The sequence below is a fragment of the Vulpes lagopus genome, chromosome 23 (genome assembly GCF_018345385.1).
Source record: "Vulpes lagopus strain Blue_001 chromosome 23, ASM1834538v1, whole genome shotgun sequence".
NCBI classification, from domain to species: domain Eukaryota; kingdom Metazoa; phylum Chordata; class Mammalia; order Carnivora; family Canidae; genus Vulpes; species Vulpes lagopus.
Genome location: NC_054846.1, coordinates 47720251 through 47735660, shown reverse-complemented (window position 1 = coordinate 47735660; position 15410 = coordinate 47720251). Strand labels below are relative to the sequence as shown.

The following is a 15410-nucleotide window of genomic DNA, read 5'->3' as shown; positions in this document are numbered from 1 at the left end:
GGCAGGCACAGTGACCTCCAGGCCGACTCAGTCACTCAGTCACTGGACAGATCATTTCTTGAGCACCTAGTGGATACCAGACACTGCACTCAGAGGGGAGACAGCGTGAGGAGACTCACGGATCCTTCCCTCGTGGAGGTCCCGTCTACTGAGAGGACTAAGCAAATTCCTGCCCAGTTAGGTATTCAGCTACGTCTCAGGCATGGTGTGGGCAGGGCAATGTGATGTACACCAGGGACGGGGGTGAACCTGGGGAGGGCAAGGCCTCACCCACACCCAGGGGCGGCTTTAGAAGTTCCCACCCCAGGGGCTGTGGGTCAGGGAGTCCCAGCTGGCTAGGACCAGTCAGGGCAAAGTTCCTCAGATTTTACCCAGTGCGATCAGAGGGGAATAGCCCTCAAAGAGAACTGGTCATGGGTTGGGGGGCCCACTGGGGGACCCACTGAACTCTCCTCCACCGGCCTAACTAGGGGCAGTCCCAAGGGACTCCTTCCCTGCAGGATGGCTCCCTGCTGCCCCCTCCTGGGAAACCTGGGGAAATGACCCTTGAGAGGCCTGCCCAGGTTGGCTTTGGGCAAAGGAAGGGAGGAGAGCAAGCCCCCCCCATCTCCAGGGCACCCACTGTGTGCCAGGCCTATTGCCTATTTTCTCCTATAATATTATCCCTATTTTTCAGATTCAGGGACTGATGTTCAGAGGTTAAGGAACTAGGCAGCTGTCCCGGGGCAGGATATGTGCGTCCACTGTGCCTGGCCCGGGTACGAATTAGGCCAATGATGCTCTGCAGGTGCTCTTGGTCCACACTCTCCAAACCCCTTTGGAAAGCTGTGTGATCGCATTCGAGCCCCACAACAGCCTTGCTCGCTAGCTCGTGCAGGCAGTATGAAAGAGTCCCCTTTTACAAACGAGGGAAGCAAGTCAGAAAAAAGATTGAGAGACTCCTCTAAAGCAAGAGAAGCACGGGAGACAGATTTTGGAGCCCCAGTCTGCCCCCTGCTCACCCTCTGGCCCACGGTCTCCTTTCTCCCAGCAGCCCTGTGGCCTTGTTTTATGGTCATCTGTGTGCTGGTCTGATTCTGGCCCGGAGGCCCTAAGTAACGACCGCGTCCTCACCTCCACAGTGGTGCACAGTGAGACTCGGGGCCCCCCAGCCCGCTCCCCGTGTCTTCACGGCGGCTCTGGAGTTGCACAGACCCCTCTCACACCATGGCTCTGTGGCTTATCAGCTGTCTGGCCACGGGAGATCACCAAACCTAAGTCATAGCCTTTCATCCATTAAAATGGGGGAGGGGGGTTGAAACAAGCCAGATGCTTGTTGTTATGAAGAGGACATGAGATCACACAGCATCGCCACCAAGAACAGTGATGGGAGCCCAGGAAGCACAGTGATGTAGCCGCTGCTGAGATGCAAAGAAACAGATTAAGCTGTTCTATTCACGAGGAGTTGATCACTGGTTTGGGGCAATTAAAAAAATGATACGGAATAATTCCAGAGACATTATGCCTCAAGAACCAACTTGCAAATATGTTGGGTTCTAAGAGTTCTTAGGTTAATTGACCTCAAAAAGCAGGTAGTCCCAAAACAAAACGAAAAACTAAATACGGTGCCATAAAAAGAGGAGGAATTCAGGACTTGGTGACCAGGTTAGCATTCTAAACTTTTAACCACCCCCACCCCGGTTTTGTGATGCTGTGCCCTTGCAAATAATAGAAATGATTAAAAATAATCATAGAGGGGCACCTGGGTAGCTCAGTCAGTTAAAGGCCTGCCTTCGGCTCAGGTCACAAGCCCAGGGTCCTGGGTTCGAGCCCCACATCGGGCTCTCTGCTCAGCGAGGAGTCCGCTTCTCCCTCTCCCTGCCATTCTACCTCCTTCTATGCACGTTTGCTCCTCTGTGTCAAAAAAATAAATAAAATCTTAAAAAAAAAACACCCATAAAAAACACTACCAGTTTAGGGACGCCTGGGTGGCTCAGCGATTGAGCACCTGCCTTTGGCCCAGGGAGTGACCCCAGGGTCCTGGGATTGAGTCCTGTGTCGGGCTCCCTGCAGGGAGCCTGCTTCTCCCTCTGCCTGTGTCTCTGCCTCCCTCTTTGTGTCTCTCATGAATAAATAAGTAAATAAATATCTTTAAGCAAGCAAACAAAACTACTACCAGTTTAACATATATAATTAGACAAAGTTAAAAACAAATCCCTTGAATGAGAAATGGTCTCTACGTTGAATACCGTTGCTTGAGGTAAAGCAGCTCTGCGTAGCCACAGTAGCCACAGCTGTGGGGGCAGCGCTGGCCAGGGGGTACCCGGGGGTACCTGGTCGGCAGCCTGGAGTCCCCAACACGGTGACCTGGTCTGCTTACCCCAATGGCCCTAAGATGCTTTCTCTGTGTGCTCTGAAGGAAAAAAGATTGGAAGGCACTGTTGAAGGGGAGCAGGTGACCCTTCTGGGTGGTCCCAGGGCTCCTGAACTTCTGCTATCCCCTGGCCTTTGGCTCCCCCACTGACTAAGAGCCCAGAGGGGGTATAACGCAGGGCCAGGCGCTGAGGCCTGTTCAACGAGGGTGTCAGTGCTAGGAGTTGGGCAGGAGAGGGGCGTGTTGGACGGTGCCCTCTGTGGGTCCCTGTGCAAAGGGCGGCCTCGAGGGAAGGTAGGAGGCGGAGAGGAGGCAGCCCCCAAGCCAGCACCAGATCCCAGGCCTGGCAACATTGTCCCATGACGCAACAGAGAAACATCGCATCACAAGGTGTTAAAAATATTGCCATGAGGTTTGAGAACTGACTTGCAAAAGATAGAGCAGCTGAGAATGATAGAGGACGGCCTGCGAGCTCTCCCGAGAGGGCCTAGCCGTAAGAGGACACAGAAGGAAGCCTGTAGATACCTAACTCCATCTACACATTATGCTAGGTTGGTGTTATTGTGCCCATTTTACAGATGAGGAAGCTGAGGCTCAAGAGCTAGTAGTCTCTTGTTCATCACTTCCAGCCTGGACAGCGGCAACAGCCAGGCTGGCCCCCAAGGTTCTCTCCTTTCCACCTCCGGATCCATTTACCACAATGTTCACTTAATCACTCATTCATTCATTCATTTGTTCAAGAAATACCTATTGAGTACTGCTCTGTGCCAGGCACTTGGCTTGGCACTGGGGGCACTGGGTACTCCTGCCTTCCTAGAAAATGGATGGCAGGCAAAATAAATAGGTTAAAAGACAGAAAAAGGAGACGTGTGCGTGTGCTACCCCTTTCTAGCAAAGAAGGGGGTAAGGAGTGCTGGGCTGCAGTTTTAAGCAGGGTTGCCAGAAAAGGCCCCTTTGCAAGGAGGGTACCTGCAACAAGTACCTGAGGGAGAGGGGGGAGGATGCCATGCTTGACAAACCCGGCTGCCTCGTGTGTGGGGCCCAGTGTGAAATGTTCGAGTGTATTAAGAATTTCAAGATGTCACTGGCAGAGCGGCAAGCCCAGCGCAGGACCCTCCTAAGCCTGGGGCCCTGGGTGACTGCACACTTGTCCCCACCCCCCCACCTGTGTACATATGGATGTTCGGGGAAAGGGCACTCCCAGTGGCTGGGTGTGATGAAGGACCTACAAGGGGCCCCTGCGAAGCTGGAGCAGTGGGCGGTGCAGAGGGAGGCCAGGAGAGCAGAGGGGGGCAGGTAGAGGGCCACAGGTCACCCACAGCCTTGCAGCCACAGTGAGGACTCAGACTTTGCGTGCTGAGACCAGGGACCCGCTGCAAAGTTTTGAGCAAAGCAAGACCTTGAAAGGGCTCTTAGAAAAACCCATCAGGGGGGCCCCTGGGTGGCTCAGTGGATGAAGCTCTGCTTTCAGCTCAGGTCATGATCCCAAGGTCCCAGGATCCCTGCGGGGAGCCTGCTTCTCCCTCTGCTCCTCATCCCGCTTGTTCGCTCTCTCTCTCAAATAAATAAATAAAATCTCTAAAAAAAAAAAAAAAGGAAAAGAAATGAAAGAAAGCAAAAGAAAGAAAGAAGGAAGGAAGGAAGAAGAAAGAACGAAAGAAAGAAAAGAAAGAGAAAGAAAGAAGAAAGAAAAAGAAGAAAGAAAGAAAGAAAGAAAGAAAGAAAGAAAGAAAGAAAGAAAAAGGAAGGAAGGAAGGAAGGAAGGAAGGAAGAAGGAAGGAAGGAAGGAAGGAAGGAAGGAAGAAAAAGAAGAAAGCCTTCAGAAGCTTCCCATTGCTCTTAGGATAAAATTCAAACTTAGCAGCCTTGCCTTCGTGGCTTCTTATAATCTGGCTTCTCCCCACCCTTCATCCTTCTCTCTTCCAGCCTTGCCGAGCCCCCCACCAGCCCGGGCTGGGCCGCATTATTCCATGATGCCCTGGCCTGCTGCATGCTGTTGCCTCAGCCTGCCACCCGCTTCCCCTTCTCTTCACCCTCCTGCTCCCCTTTCCTCAAACCTGAGCTCAAGCCTCACCTCCTCCAGGAAGCCTTCCAGTGTGCCCCTCCGCCCGGGATTGAGATGCCCTTCCAGCGGTGCCCGCATGCCTGATTCAGGTCTCTGTGCCCAGCACCTGGCTCAGAACCTGCCACATAAGTGTCCGGTTGATTGAAAAGGCTGTTGGGGCGGCGAAGGGGGCCAGATAGAGCTGCACACACGTAGGAGAGGAATTCAGGTTGGAGCCCAGGCCTGCGTGCTCTGGAGCCTCCAGTCCTTCCTCGACGCTCCAACACCTCCCTCGGTTCGTCGGAGATGGAGAAGACTAATGTGGGTGAAAAGTTCACAAAAGGCTTCCTGGAGGAGGTGCCACTGGATAGGATGTGCCCCGTCTAGAGGAGAGGGCGTTACTAAGGGAGAGATTCACAACCCGGGGCCTGATGGGCCCGCGTAGAGACAGGGAGACCTGCACAGCCACAGGCCGGAGGAGGCTGGCCCAGGCCCTGCGTGTCACCTCCAGGTGCCCTTGAGGTCCTGGAAGAAGCTGCAAGCAGCGGAGTCTCAGGGCAGCAGGCAGAGGGGTGCGCTGGGGCCAGCCGGGCCCAGGGCCTCACCAGGCACCCTTCTTACGCATGCTGGGACCTCACGAGAAAGAAGGGACCTGCCAGGCCGCGCCCTGGGCCTTGGGAATCAGGTGCTGGGCGTCAGGGCCCGGCCCTTACTGACGAGCATCCCTCTCCCCAGGCTCTACGTGCTCAAGCTCTCAGACGACATTGGGAACTTTGGGGAGGTGCGACTGCCCCTCCTCGGCTGCCTCGGTGTCTCTTGGGTGGTAGTCTTCCTCTGCCTCATCCGGGGGGTCAAGTCTTCAGGGAAAGTAAGTACCCCTCCCCCGGCAGGGTCTGCACCCTCCCTGGGAGATCCGGCCTCCCTGCGGGGCGTGGGAGTGGGAGCTGGGACAGGCGGCGATGAGGGGGCACAGAGGGGAGGAGGGTCCGGAGGGCCCGTGGGGGTGTCAGGGAGGGGGCGCCAGGGCCCCCCCCAGGGAGAGCTCGGAGGAGTCCAACGGAGCCGGTCTCGTGCAGGTGGTGTACTTCACGGCCACCTTCCCCTACGTGGTGCTGACCATCCTGTTCGTCCGAGGTGTGACCCTGGATGGAGCCTTCACGGGCATCATGTACTACCTGACCCCGCAGTGGGACAAGATCCTGGAGGCCAAGGTGGGCCGTGGAGAGTGGCCTGGAGGGGTGGGAAGGGCCGAGGGGCGCTGCCTCTGACGCCTGCCACGCGCCTCCTGCCCCACAGGTGTGGGGCGATGCTGCCTCCCAGATATTTTACTCGCTGGGCTGCGCGTGGGGGGGCCTCATCACCATGGCTTCCTACAACAAGTTCCACAACAACTGCTACCGGTGAGCCTCTCCCTGCCAGCCCCCGGCTGCCCCTCTACCCTGCAGCTGCTCCCCAGCTTCCCCGGAGCCCCGGATCCAGTGCGGCCTCCGGGACCTCCCTCCAGGGCCCTGGGTTCCACTCGTGGCCTTGAGGTTCTGGGCGCCCTGGGTCTGGATCCGGTCACTGGAGAACAGAGAGAAGAGGGTGGGGAACAGTGATGCCCAGGGGTCTGAGGCTCAGCCCACTGAAAAAGGCCCTAGAAAAGAGGTGGGGGGTGAGGGGGAAGCTCTGTTCCTAGAACTTTCCATCTCAGGTCTTCTCTCTGCCCGCCTTGAACCCTGTTTTCCTCCCTGTCAGGGACAGCATTATCATCAGCATCACTAACTGTGCCACCAGTGTCTATGCGGGCTTTGTCATCTTCTCCATCCTGGGCTTCATGGCCAACCACCTGGGCGTGGACGTGTCCCGCGTGGCTGACCACGGCCCGGGCCTGGCCTTCGTGGCTTACCCCGAGGCCCTCACACTGCTGCCCATCTCCCCACTCTGGTCCCTGCTCTTCTTCTTCATGCTCATCTTGCTGGGGCTGGGCACTCAGGTAGGGGTGCTGGGGCTGGGCACTCAGGGTACGGGCATGGGCACTCAGGTAGGGGTGCGGGTATGGGCGCTCAGGTAGGGTTGCGGGCATGGGCACTCAGGTAGGGGGTGCTGGGGCTGGGCACTCAAGTAGGGGTGCTGGGGCTGGGCACTCAGGTAGGGGTGCAGGCATGGGCACTCAGGGGTGTGGGTATGGGCGCTCAGGTAAGGGTGCAGGCGTGGGCACTCAGGTGGGGGTGCTGGTGCTGGGCACTCAGATAGGGGGTGCTGGGGCTGGGCATTCAGGTAGGGGTGCGGGTGTGGGTGCTCAGGTAGGGGTGCTGGGGCTGGGCACTCAGGTAGGGGTGCGGGCATGGGCGGCCTGCTGGGGGAGCAGGTGGGTGGGAGGCCAGGCTCTGACGGCCACTCCTGCAGTTCTGTCTCCTGGAGACACTGGTCACGGCCATTGTGGATGAAGTGGGAAATGAGTGGATCCTGCAGAAAAAGACCTACGTGACCCTGGGTGTGGCTGTGGCTGGCTTCCTGCTGGGTGTCCCCCTCACCAGCCAGGTAAGACCTGGAGGAGAGGCTGGGTGGGAGGTCCGGGGGTGGGGGAGCCTGGCCCCGGGGGTCCCCCCAACTCAGCTGCCCACGGCCCACAGGCAGGCATCTACTGGCTGCTCTTGATGGACAACTATGCGGCCAGCTTCTCCCTGGTCATCATCTCCTGCATCATGTGCGTGTCCATCATGTACATCTACGGTGAGTGCACGTCCCCCGCGTCCCCACGTCCCTGCGTCCCCCGCCCCTGGTCCAGCGGCGCTTGCTCGGCCGGGCCGGCTGACCCCCCTCTCTCCAGGGCACCGCAACTACTTCCAGGACATCCAGATGATGCTGGGGTTCCCGCCGCCCCTCTTCTTCCAGATTTGCTGGCGCTTTGTCTCTCCAGCCATCATCTTTGTAAGTTCCCGGGCCGGCGCCCCCTGGCAGGCGTCCTCGTCTCCCCACAGGCGTCTGCACCCACAGCTCTGGCCGGGGGGAGTCAGAGCCATTGCGCAGACGCAGGCGGGGCTCAGAGGCGGCTTAGAGCCCCGTCCTGGAGCTGCCCGCCAGCTCCCCCAGAGGGACGCAGGGACAATTAGCCAGATGGGCGTCAGCCTCCTGTCTCCAGTCCCTTAGCCCAGGTACTCGGGGCGCGGGGTACGCCACGCAATTGCACGTTCCAGAAGCGGGTGGTACAAGTGCTATATCAGCTCCGGGGATGGAGGCAGTCTCCTAAGCCTTCCAGGCCCTGGAGTGGCCCGGCTCCCCCCAGGGAAGGCTCCCCAACAGGGAAGGCTTCCGCCCCACGACATTCAGACATTCAGCCCCCGGGAGCTCCCAGGGGGACCCCCCCACCCGCCCGGCACCAGGCGCTTTCTGCACGTGGCTCATGTATCAGCTCTCGGGATAGGACTCTCCACGGGGTGTCCTCACTCCCGCTTCAAGGAGGAGGAGACAGGAGGTCACAGACCCAAGTTTCCGCGGCTCATAAATGACAGAGGCCCCGCTGGCGGCAAGGGGGTCCAGGGTGGAGCCTGCGTGCGGCCCGGGCTCCACCAGAAACGCCGCAGGAAGCAGGACTGGTCCGTGGACTAATCACCCGAGTTTGCTCCTCTGTGCTCAGGGCGGGAGCAGAGCCACAAAGCGTTCCTCGGGGTAACGGAGGCTCCAGGGGAAGAGGAGAGGCCAGGCCGTCTGAGGGACGGAGGGGCCAGCCTAGTGGTAAGGGCAGCGTCCTGTCATGTTCCTGTCACGCCCAGCTTCTCTGGGCCACACGAAGCTCAGCACCGGATTTCCACGTTGGCTCCTGTTTCTGGGGGGGGGGGGGAGGCCCCCCCAGGGCTGAGGCAGCCACCACCTGGGCAGTGGGGTCTTCCCCGAGGCTGGCACAGACCCCAGCTCTGGCCACTGGCCCAGCTTTGAACAGGAGCAGCAGAAGCGTTGTGTAGGTGGAGGGAGGCCAGGCCAGGCCTGGGCCTCTGGGGGTGCGGCCAAGGCCCGGGGCCCTTCGGAGGGAGCTCACCCTCCAGAGCCCCAAAGAGTCTGCCCCCCGGGCAGAGACCTGGGGTACCAGCCCAGGCAGAGCGGGAGGCGGGAATGAGGCAGGTACAGGGGGACTCGCAGGGGCAGCTTGGCCTGGCTCCCGAGTTTCCGCGCGATGGAGGCTGCGTGGGCAGCGGCCTCTCCGCGCTCAGAGAGCCAGGCCGGAGTCTCCGAAGCTCACGACTCCAGGCCCCGTGGCCCCGTGTTTCTGGAATGTTGTGTCTTTTGGGGGGGGGCTTTACCTCTTTAGATTTCTGCAAAGCTCTTTTGGACAAACCATCTTTCTGTCCGCTGGAAAAAGGGATCTGTTTACGACTTGGTCAGCATCTAGTTCCACTCAGGAAACTTGTTTCACGTGCAGCATCCCAGGAGGGGCCCCTAGTGCGTGTGGGTCTTGCCCTCCTGAATTTGGTCACGAAGGAGACGCAGCTGAGGGCTCAGGAGGCGGACACAGAGCCCTCCTGGGGAGCGCTGCACACGCCAGGCCCCTGGGTGGCCCGTGAGCCACCGGCCCGTCTTTCTGCTTCCTGAGTTTGCTGCTGTCGCTGTGGCCCCGGGCTTCATTTCCCGTCCCACTCCTGTCTTTCCGAAACGGCTCTGGGTCCCCAGCCTCCCCTGTGGCTCCACAGCCAGACAGGCGGGGCCTTGCCCTCTCCTCTCCCGCATCACTCCCACCTCTCTGCACAGGCCTATTCACATCAGCCCATGAGACTGAGACCCTGCTGCAGCCCCAGGAGGTCACGGCCTGTGGGAAATGTTTAGCGGGTAGAAAATGCCCTGGAGAGGCCTTTTGGGAAGAGGGATGAGAAATCTGGAGAGGCTTCTTGAAGGAGGTGGCATTTGCATAGGGTTTGACAGAGGAAAGTGTAGAGGGTTCTCCAAAATTGATGAAGAGGAAGGAGAGACCAGAGGGCTAAGTGAGGTGCAGTGTGCAATGCTAACAGCCCTGAGGCCAGGGATTTGGCTTTACTTACTTCAGCCTTGGTCAGTGGGGAGGAGGGAGCCCTTGTGAGTCTTTGAGCAGGACCGACTGACCTCAGAGGTGACGTCAGTTGCTCCCGGGCTGGCTCAGGATTACAGCAAAGACAGACCTCCCTGCCCACCAGGCTCTGGACCCCTGGCTCCGTCTGTTCTTTCCACTCCCCAACCTTGACATTGCCCCAACCTGCCCACGATGCTGCCTTGTAGCCCTGGAGACTGGAGAGGAAGGGACGGGGTGCTGGGAGGAGGACGGGACCCGGGGAAGGGCGGCTGGGGTGGTCCTGGGCAGGCCTCAAGCGCGCTCATCCCCTGCCCCCTGCAGTTCATTCTTATCTTCACGGTGATCCAGTACCGGCCAATCACCTACAACCACTACCAGTACCCGGGCTGGGCCGTGGCCATCGGCTTCCTTATGGCTCTGTCGTCTGTCATTTGCATCCCTCTCTATGCCCTGTTCCAGCTCTGCCGCACAGATGGGGACACCCTCCTCCAGGTGAGGGGTAGGTGCACCCAGCGGGAGGGGGCAGGTGGATAGGGCTCCCCGGCTCCCTCCTGAAGTGCCCCCCACCCCCATGTCTGCCTCTCCCACAGCGTTTGAAAAATGCCACAAAGCCAAGCAGAGACTGGGGCCCTGCCCTCCTGGAGCACCAGACTGGGCGCTATGCCCCCACCATACCGCCGTCTCCCGAAGATGGGCTTGAGGTCCAGCCGCTGCACCCGGACAAGGCCCAGCTCCCCATGGTGGGCAGCAATGGGAGCCGTCTGCAGGACTCCCGGATATGAGCACAGCTGGCCCGGGGAGTGCCCGCCCCGCCGGTGCTCCCACCACAGAGACTGGGGAGGCAGGCGATGGGTGTCATCACCTGCCCCTGCCACGCCCTGGCCAGGGCGGCTGCTGTCCCCTTGGTCGCCACTGGTAGCGTGGTCATTTGTGCTCGTGTCCCCAGTGTTTACAGGTCCTTTGGATGCCAAGACGGCAGCTGGGGATGGGTGTGGGCGATGGGGGGGTGGCCGGGGGGGCGGGGGGCGCTCAAAGCACTTTGGAGGGGGGTCTCAGGCCAGGTCCCCAGAGATCTGCTGGGCTTTACATGGCCTCTGATGCCCCCACACTCTGCCCTGAGCTGAGGTTCTAGGTGGGCCCCTACCTGTTCCCCTCCTTGGGCCTCCACCTCCTGACCAGTGTTCCTGCCCTCAGAGCAGACCCCGGCCTCCACCCGGGCAGATTTGGGTCTTCCTATCTGGGGCCAGGGTGAGGGGCTGAGGGGGCTGTACAGTATTACTTGTCAGGCCGTGCCACCCAGCCCTGTTTGTCTGTGTAATTATTTTTGTAAAAATCGTATTCTCTGTGATTGCCATTCCCATGCCCCCAGCCGTGAGCCCCGTTTGTCTTCCAGGCCTGCCTGCACCTCACTCGGCTGCCCTGGGGTCTCTGCGCCTCATTCCAGCCCTGGCTGTCAGGCCCAGCCAGCAGAGGCCCATGACCCAGCAGCCTGCCCAAAGCACTAGTTTCTGGGGGGTAGGGGTGGGATGCTCCTCAGCAGGAGGTTTGAGCCCAGAGCCCCGGGGAAGGGGACCTTACATGAAACCCCCTTGCCCTCCCTCCACCAGGCAAAAGGCCCAGGATTCCCAAACTGGGCTGTTCATGTGCCAAATGGCCCCAGCCCGCGTGCCCCATCCCCTCTCTGGAGCCCGAGCTCATTCCCCCCAAGCCCTGCAGTGTCCGTTTGTCCGTCCTCTGTGCCCCTCTGTGCCATGACAGCCCCGGAAGAGCCGCCTCTAATCCTCTGTAGCAATAACGGTGCACCACCCGCCCCTACCCATCCGTGTGCACCACTAGGATTTTAAAGTCCATAGATTTTAATGAAATTTCTATTCCTGTCTCTGAGCTGCTGCTGTGCTTTGTCTGAGTCCCCCAGGGGGACAAGAGTCGGGGCTGGGATGAGACCTCTGCCTGCCAGGCCTTTGTGGAGAGCTGGGAGAAGGAGGGCCAAAGGCTCTGATTGTCAGAACCAGGCACTAGGGACTTGGCGAGGGGGGTGGGGGGCAAGGGCCAGACAGACAGACAGTGTCGGTGTCCTTGCAAGCGTCCATCCGAGACCAGATCTGAAGCAGGCTGGGCCATAGCGGCGGAGAGGCGGCAGCTGGCGTGAGGTCCAGCAGAAGCCGAAGCCTCCCTCGTGACCAGCCCCTCAGGTGGGGGCCTGGGCTGCTGCGCTGGACACTGGAGCAGAAGCTGGCTTTGTCCACGGGCCGCACTGAAGCTGCCGTCCCCAGCGGCAGGCAGTGGCCAGGCCTCGGGGTTGGGGGTGGCGCCCCGGAGGAGGAGCGGGCCGGCAGCACTGGAGAGGCCCAGCCCAAGCTCCTGAAGCTCCATGGAGGCGAGGCATGGGCCCGAGACCCCAGCTGGAGGACCCCATGGGCTGCTGCCTGGACGGAAAGAGCAGCGGTGAGCCAGCAGCGGCCTGAGCCTCAGCCCACCCTGTCCAGCCAGCCAGGTGCTCTGGTTTACCTACGGCTGGAGGAGGCACAGGGGGGCCTCAGAGGTGCCTGCAGCTCCTGTTGCATGGCTGCCTTCTGTTCCTTTAGCTCTGCAGCAGAGAAGTATCTCTGAGACACAACTCGTAGCAGTTCCAGGGCGTGTACAAGTGTGGGGTGGACAGTAGGAGGCTGGGTGCTCTGGGGCCTACGTGGGGTCCTCACCTGCCAGGGTGGGCTCTAGGGTTGCCTCAGAGGGCTGGGGTGCCCCTGTATACTCCTCTTCCAGGCAGCGCTGCAGGGAGAGCTGGCTCAGTGCCCCAGCCTTGGATGCAGAGGCCAAGATCCCCATGGCAGGACCCCAAAGTCTCTGCGGGAAGCACCAGTCCCCCCGCCCCCCTGAAAAGCCCCGCTGGGTGAGGTGGTGGCTGGCTTGGCAGTCTCTGGGGGGAGCATCAGTCCCCCCGCCCCCCTGAAAAGCCCTGCTGGGTGAGGTGGTGGCTGGCTTGGACTCAGACTTAGGGCAGGTAAGGAGGCAAAGACGGGGCAAGTTCAGCAAATTAATCTAAAGTGCTGACCTTGGACTTAGGGGCTCACCAGAATATTCTGGATTCATACACACAATAGGGACTATGCACATGTGAGAAATGGCCTCAGGACTCACACACCTTTACATGCACATATGCACACAGACACACATGTATGTGGGCCTCACACACCAGTGAGAGGCAGCTGCGTCTACACTCAGCAGAAAGCCTCTGGGCAGGGCAGCCCACGGCTGCAGCTCACCTGCAGGATGGGGACCATCCTCTCCAAGGTGTGACACTCCTCCTCCAGGAGGCTCCTGGGACACACGCAAGTGTGGCAGCCGGGACCAGCACCGCAGGACCCAGCCCCACCCCCACCAGGCCCTCCTGCCTCACCCACCCTGCTCTCGGCCCCAGCCTTCCACCCCCCACCAGCCTCTTCTAGGGCAGGATGTGTCCTCCCTGCACCTCCCACACAGCACCCACCATCCTCTCTTCTTATTGCAGGGGCCTCCTCTGGCCTCCCTCCTCCCCCACATCACAGCCCTTCCTCTGCTTGAAACCCTCCCACGGTGCCTCCCCTCAGGATAAAAATCCTCAGGCTGGCTCCCTGGCTTGACCACTTCCTGGCAGCAGCCACTGAGGCCCTGCAGCAACCTGCCCTTTCCACCTCTCAGCCTCCCCGTCCTGGCCTCCCACCAGGTGTGTGGCCTCCTTCCCCTCTCCCTGAAGCTCAGTCTCAGTACTTCAAGACCTGCCCCAGCCCCATCCTCCCTGTGTCCACCCCCCATGTACACTCGGGGGGCCTCACCGCAGGTGTCCAGCAACCTGGTCAATGCTGGACACGTTCAGCTGGTCCTTGATGACGCTGAGGTCCCTCTGACCGCTGCTGGCAGAGGAGGTCAACATCACTCTCCCCAGGTTGCCTCACCCCAGGCCTTCGGGACACAAATGCCACTCCTAGACAGTTCTGTTTCTTTTCTCGAAAAGGCAACATATAGAGCGCAAAGGAGAGGAGTCCTGGAGCCTGGGTTTGCAAATGGGCTCCCTCACCCTTCAATGTGTGTGACCTTGGGCAAGTTGGTTACCCGTTCTGAGTTTTAGTTTCCTTCTCAGTAAAAGGGTGCTGTCACTCCCTCAAAGGGTTGTGTGAGAACCAGAACTAAGTGGCTGCTGCCATTCGCTTAGGAACACCCTCATTTGTCTCATTCGGTCCCCTGGGCTCTCTAGCCCAGCTCCTGTTGACCCTCACATGTGGTTATAGGGGGTCCAGCTCCAGGCCAGGAGCTTCTCCATGGAGCCAGGTGGAAGCCACCAGCTGGCTGGGCCCCTGCCAAGTAGGGAGAGATCCCTCCTCTTCTACCACCACTTCACCTGGGTTCACTCCTCATCTGGATTTTCTGTTCTAGCAAATCACACCTAGGCTCCTCCAAGGCAAAGCGCAGGACTCTGGGGCTGTACTGGACCCAAGCCTGGGTCTGGTCCCTGCGGAAGGTGCACAGGAAAGTCAGGGGCTCCTTCCTGGGGACCACCGAAGGCAATCCTGGCCCCTTTTCAGGCACAGGGCAAGCCCCCCTTAGCCCCGCTCCGGGGCCTCGCCCTAGGTCCGAGGTTCCCACCTGCCCTCGCGGATGGCCTTCTGGCGGAGACTCAGGAGCAGCTGCCTCAGCTCCTGGCGCACGAGGTCTCTTAGGAGGGGCGGCGGTGCCAGAAGCGAGGAGGGCTCAGAGGTGGGGCGGGAGCCCGAGGCTCGGGAGGCTCGAGCCTCCCGGAGCAGGGCCTGTAGCGTCACCACCTGCAAGGAGAGCTGGCACACCTTGCGACGGGGAGAGCAGGGACGGGAGTGGAGGGGGCTGGGGGACCTCATGAGGGGCAGAGCGCAGTCTAGAGGGCTGGGCGGCCGGACCTCGGGAGTTCTCGGGCAGGACGGGGGGCCCGAGGGGAGGTGGGGAAATCACCCGAGTCTTGGGACAGGCCTGGAGTGTGGCCCCTCCGCCCACGCCCCACCTCTGCCCGCAGCTCCAGGCTCAGGTCCACCGTCGTCTCCCCCAGAAGCCTCTTCACTTCGGGCCGCTCCGGGAGCGGAACGTGCTCCTCCACCAGCTCCCACAGCGACGGGGAGTCCCGGAGCATGGCCCGCCCGCGCCGCCGCCCCCCGGCGAGCGGCCCCAGGCTCGCACCTGCGGGACAGCGGGGGCCCCCGCAGCGTTACCGGGAGAAGGCGGGTGGCCGGGGCTGGCCCCGCCCCTCCCGGACCCCAGAGCCCCGCCCCCTCCCGGCCTCCGGGCCCCGCCCCTCCCGGGCCGCGCCCCTCCCCCGGACCCCGCCCCTCCCGGCCTCCGAGCCCCGCCCCCTCCCGGCCTCCGGGCCACGCCCCTCCCCGGCCCCCGCCCCTCCCGGCCTCCCGGCCCGCGCCCCTCCCCCGGACCCCGCCCATCCCGGCCTCCAGAGCTCCACCCCTCCCCGGACCCCCAGGGCCCCGCCCCTCCCCGGGCCCCGCCCCCGTCCCGTCGCGCTCCCCGGCGTCTCCCAAGTACCCCAGCTCCGCCGCCAGTCTCGGCGACTGGAATCGCCGGGCCCGGAGCCGCCTGTCCCTGGCGCTGTCCCTGCTGCCCCGCTTCGGCCGACTCTCGCGGGCAGCGGCTCCCGGTCACCGCTCGCCCTGGCCCCGCCTCCTCCGCGCGGCCGTCACCCGGGAAACCGCGCCGCTCCGGGCCCCGCCCCCAGTCGGCCCAGGCGGGTGGGCGTGGCCAGCCTGCGGGTGGGCGTGGCCAGCCTGCGGGGAGCTCCGCCGCCAGGCGCTCCCGGCTCCTCTCCCGGCAGCTTTGGGGCGGGTGGGAAGAACCGAGAAGCCGGGGCCCACTGGGGGGACTGCTCGCTGCCTCTCCGGGCCCGGCCCGCCCGACGGCCTAGGCCAGTGGCCCTCCCGCCGCACACGCGGGGTCTGGGACCCGGGACCCAGCTTCCCCAGCGCCAAGCAGACAAAGGGGCT

At 61.5% G+C, this 15410-nt stretch overlaps 2 protein-coding genes across 11 annotated transcripts in view; one reads left to right on the top strand and one right to left on the bottom strand.

The window, feature by feature from the left end:
- SLC6A9 (solute carrier family 6 member 9) overlaps positions 1-11296 on the top strand; it is a 31799-nt gene extending 20503 nt beyond the window's left edge. For 8 of the 9 annotated variants that reach the window (XM_041738544.1, XM_041738540.1, XM_041738542.1 and 5 more), the window contains 9 exons: positions 5133-5265; positions 5474-5608; positions 5694-5797; positions 6135-6372; positions 6786-6920; positions 7013-7112; positions 7210-7310; positions 9739-9909; positions 10008-11296. In XM_041738544.1, the coding sequence (XP_041594478.1) occupies positions 5133-5265; positions 5474-5608; positions 5694-5797; positions 6135-6372; positions 6786-6920; positions 7013-7112; positions 7210-7310; positions 9739-9909; positions 10008-10199 (1309 nt within the window). In that variant the 3' untranslated portion in view covers positions 10200-11296. The remainder of the gene's footprint in view (positions 1-5132; positions 5266-5473; positions 5609-5693; positions 5798-6134; positions 6373-6785; positions 6921-7012; positions 7113-7209; positions 7311-9738; positions 9910-10007) is intronic. The other variant, XM_041738539.1, reaches the window with a different exon arrangement.
- Positions 11280-15259, bottom strand: CCDC24 (coiled-coil domain containing 24). Of its 2 annotated transcripts, XM_041738551.1 has the most exons (9): positions 14956-15259; positions 14426-14598; positions 14038-14213; positions 13793-13903; positions 13230-13304; positions 12681-12735; positions 12117-12186; positions 11926-12004; positions 11280-11843 (listed from the first exon to the last, which is right to left on the bottom strand). In XM_041738551.1, exons 2-9 carry the CDS (start codon positions 14549-14551, stop codon positions 11606-11608), a joined length of 930 nt encoding a protein of 309 aa, XP_041594485.1. In that variant the 5' UTR covers positions 14552-14598; positions 14956-15259; the 3' UTR covers positions 11280-11605. The 2 variants fall into 2 exon arrangements, with proteins under 2 accessions (XP_041594485.1, XP_041594486.1); XM_041738552.1 differs by lacking the exons at positions 14038-14213; positions 14426-14598; positions 14956-15259 and having other exon boundaries at positions 11422-11843; positions 13230-13356; positions 13793-13868.
- Between the last annotated feature and the right edge of the window lie 151 nt (positions 15260-15410).

Bases quoted from the DNA above. Each gene is read 5' to 3' on its own strand.
- CCDC24 (XM_041738551.1), bottom strand. From the start codon at position 14,551: ATGCTCCGGGACTCCCCGTCGCTGTGGGAGCTGGTGGAGGAGCACGTT. The intron at 13,904-14,037 runs GTGGGAACCTCG...CACCTTCCGCAG, and splicing joins AAGGCCATCCGCGAGGGCAG to GGACCAGACCCAGGCTTGGG. The intron at 12,736-13,229 runs GTGAGGCCCCCC...CGTGTGTCCCAG, and splicing joins CAGGTTGCTGGACACCTGCG to GAGCCTCCTGGAGGAGGAGT.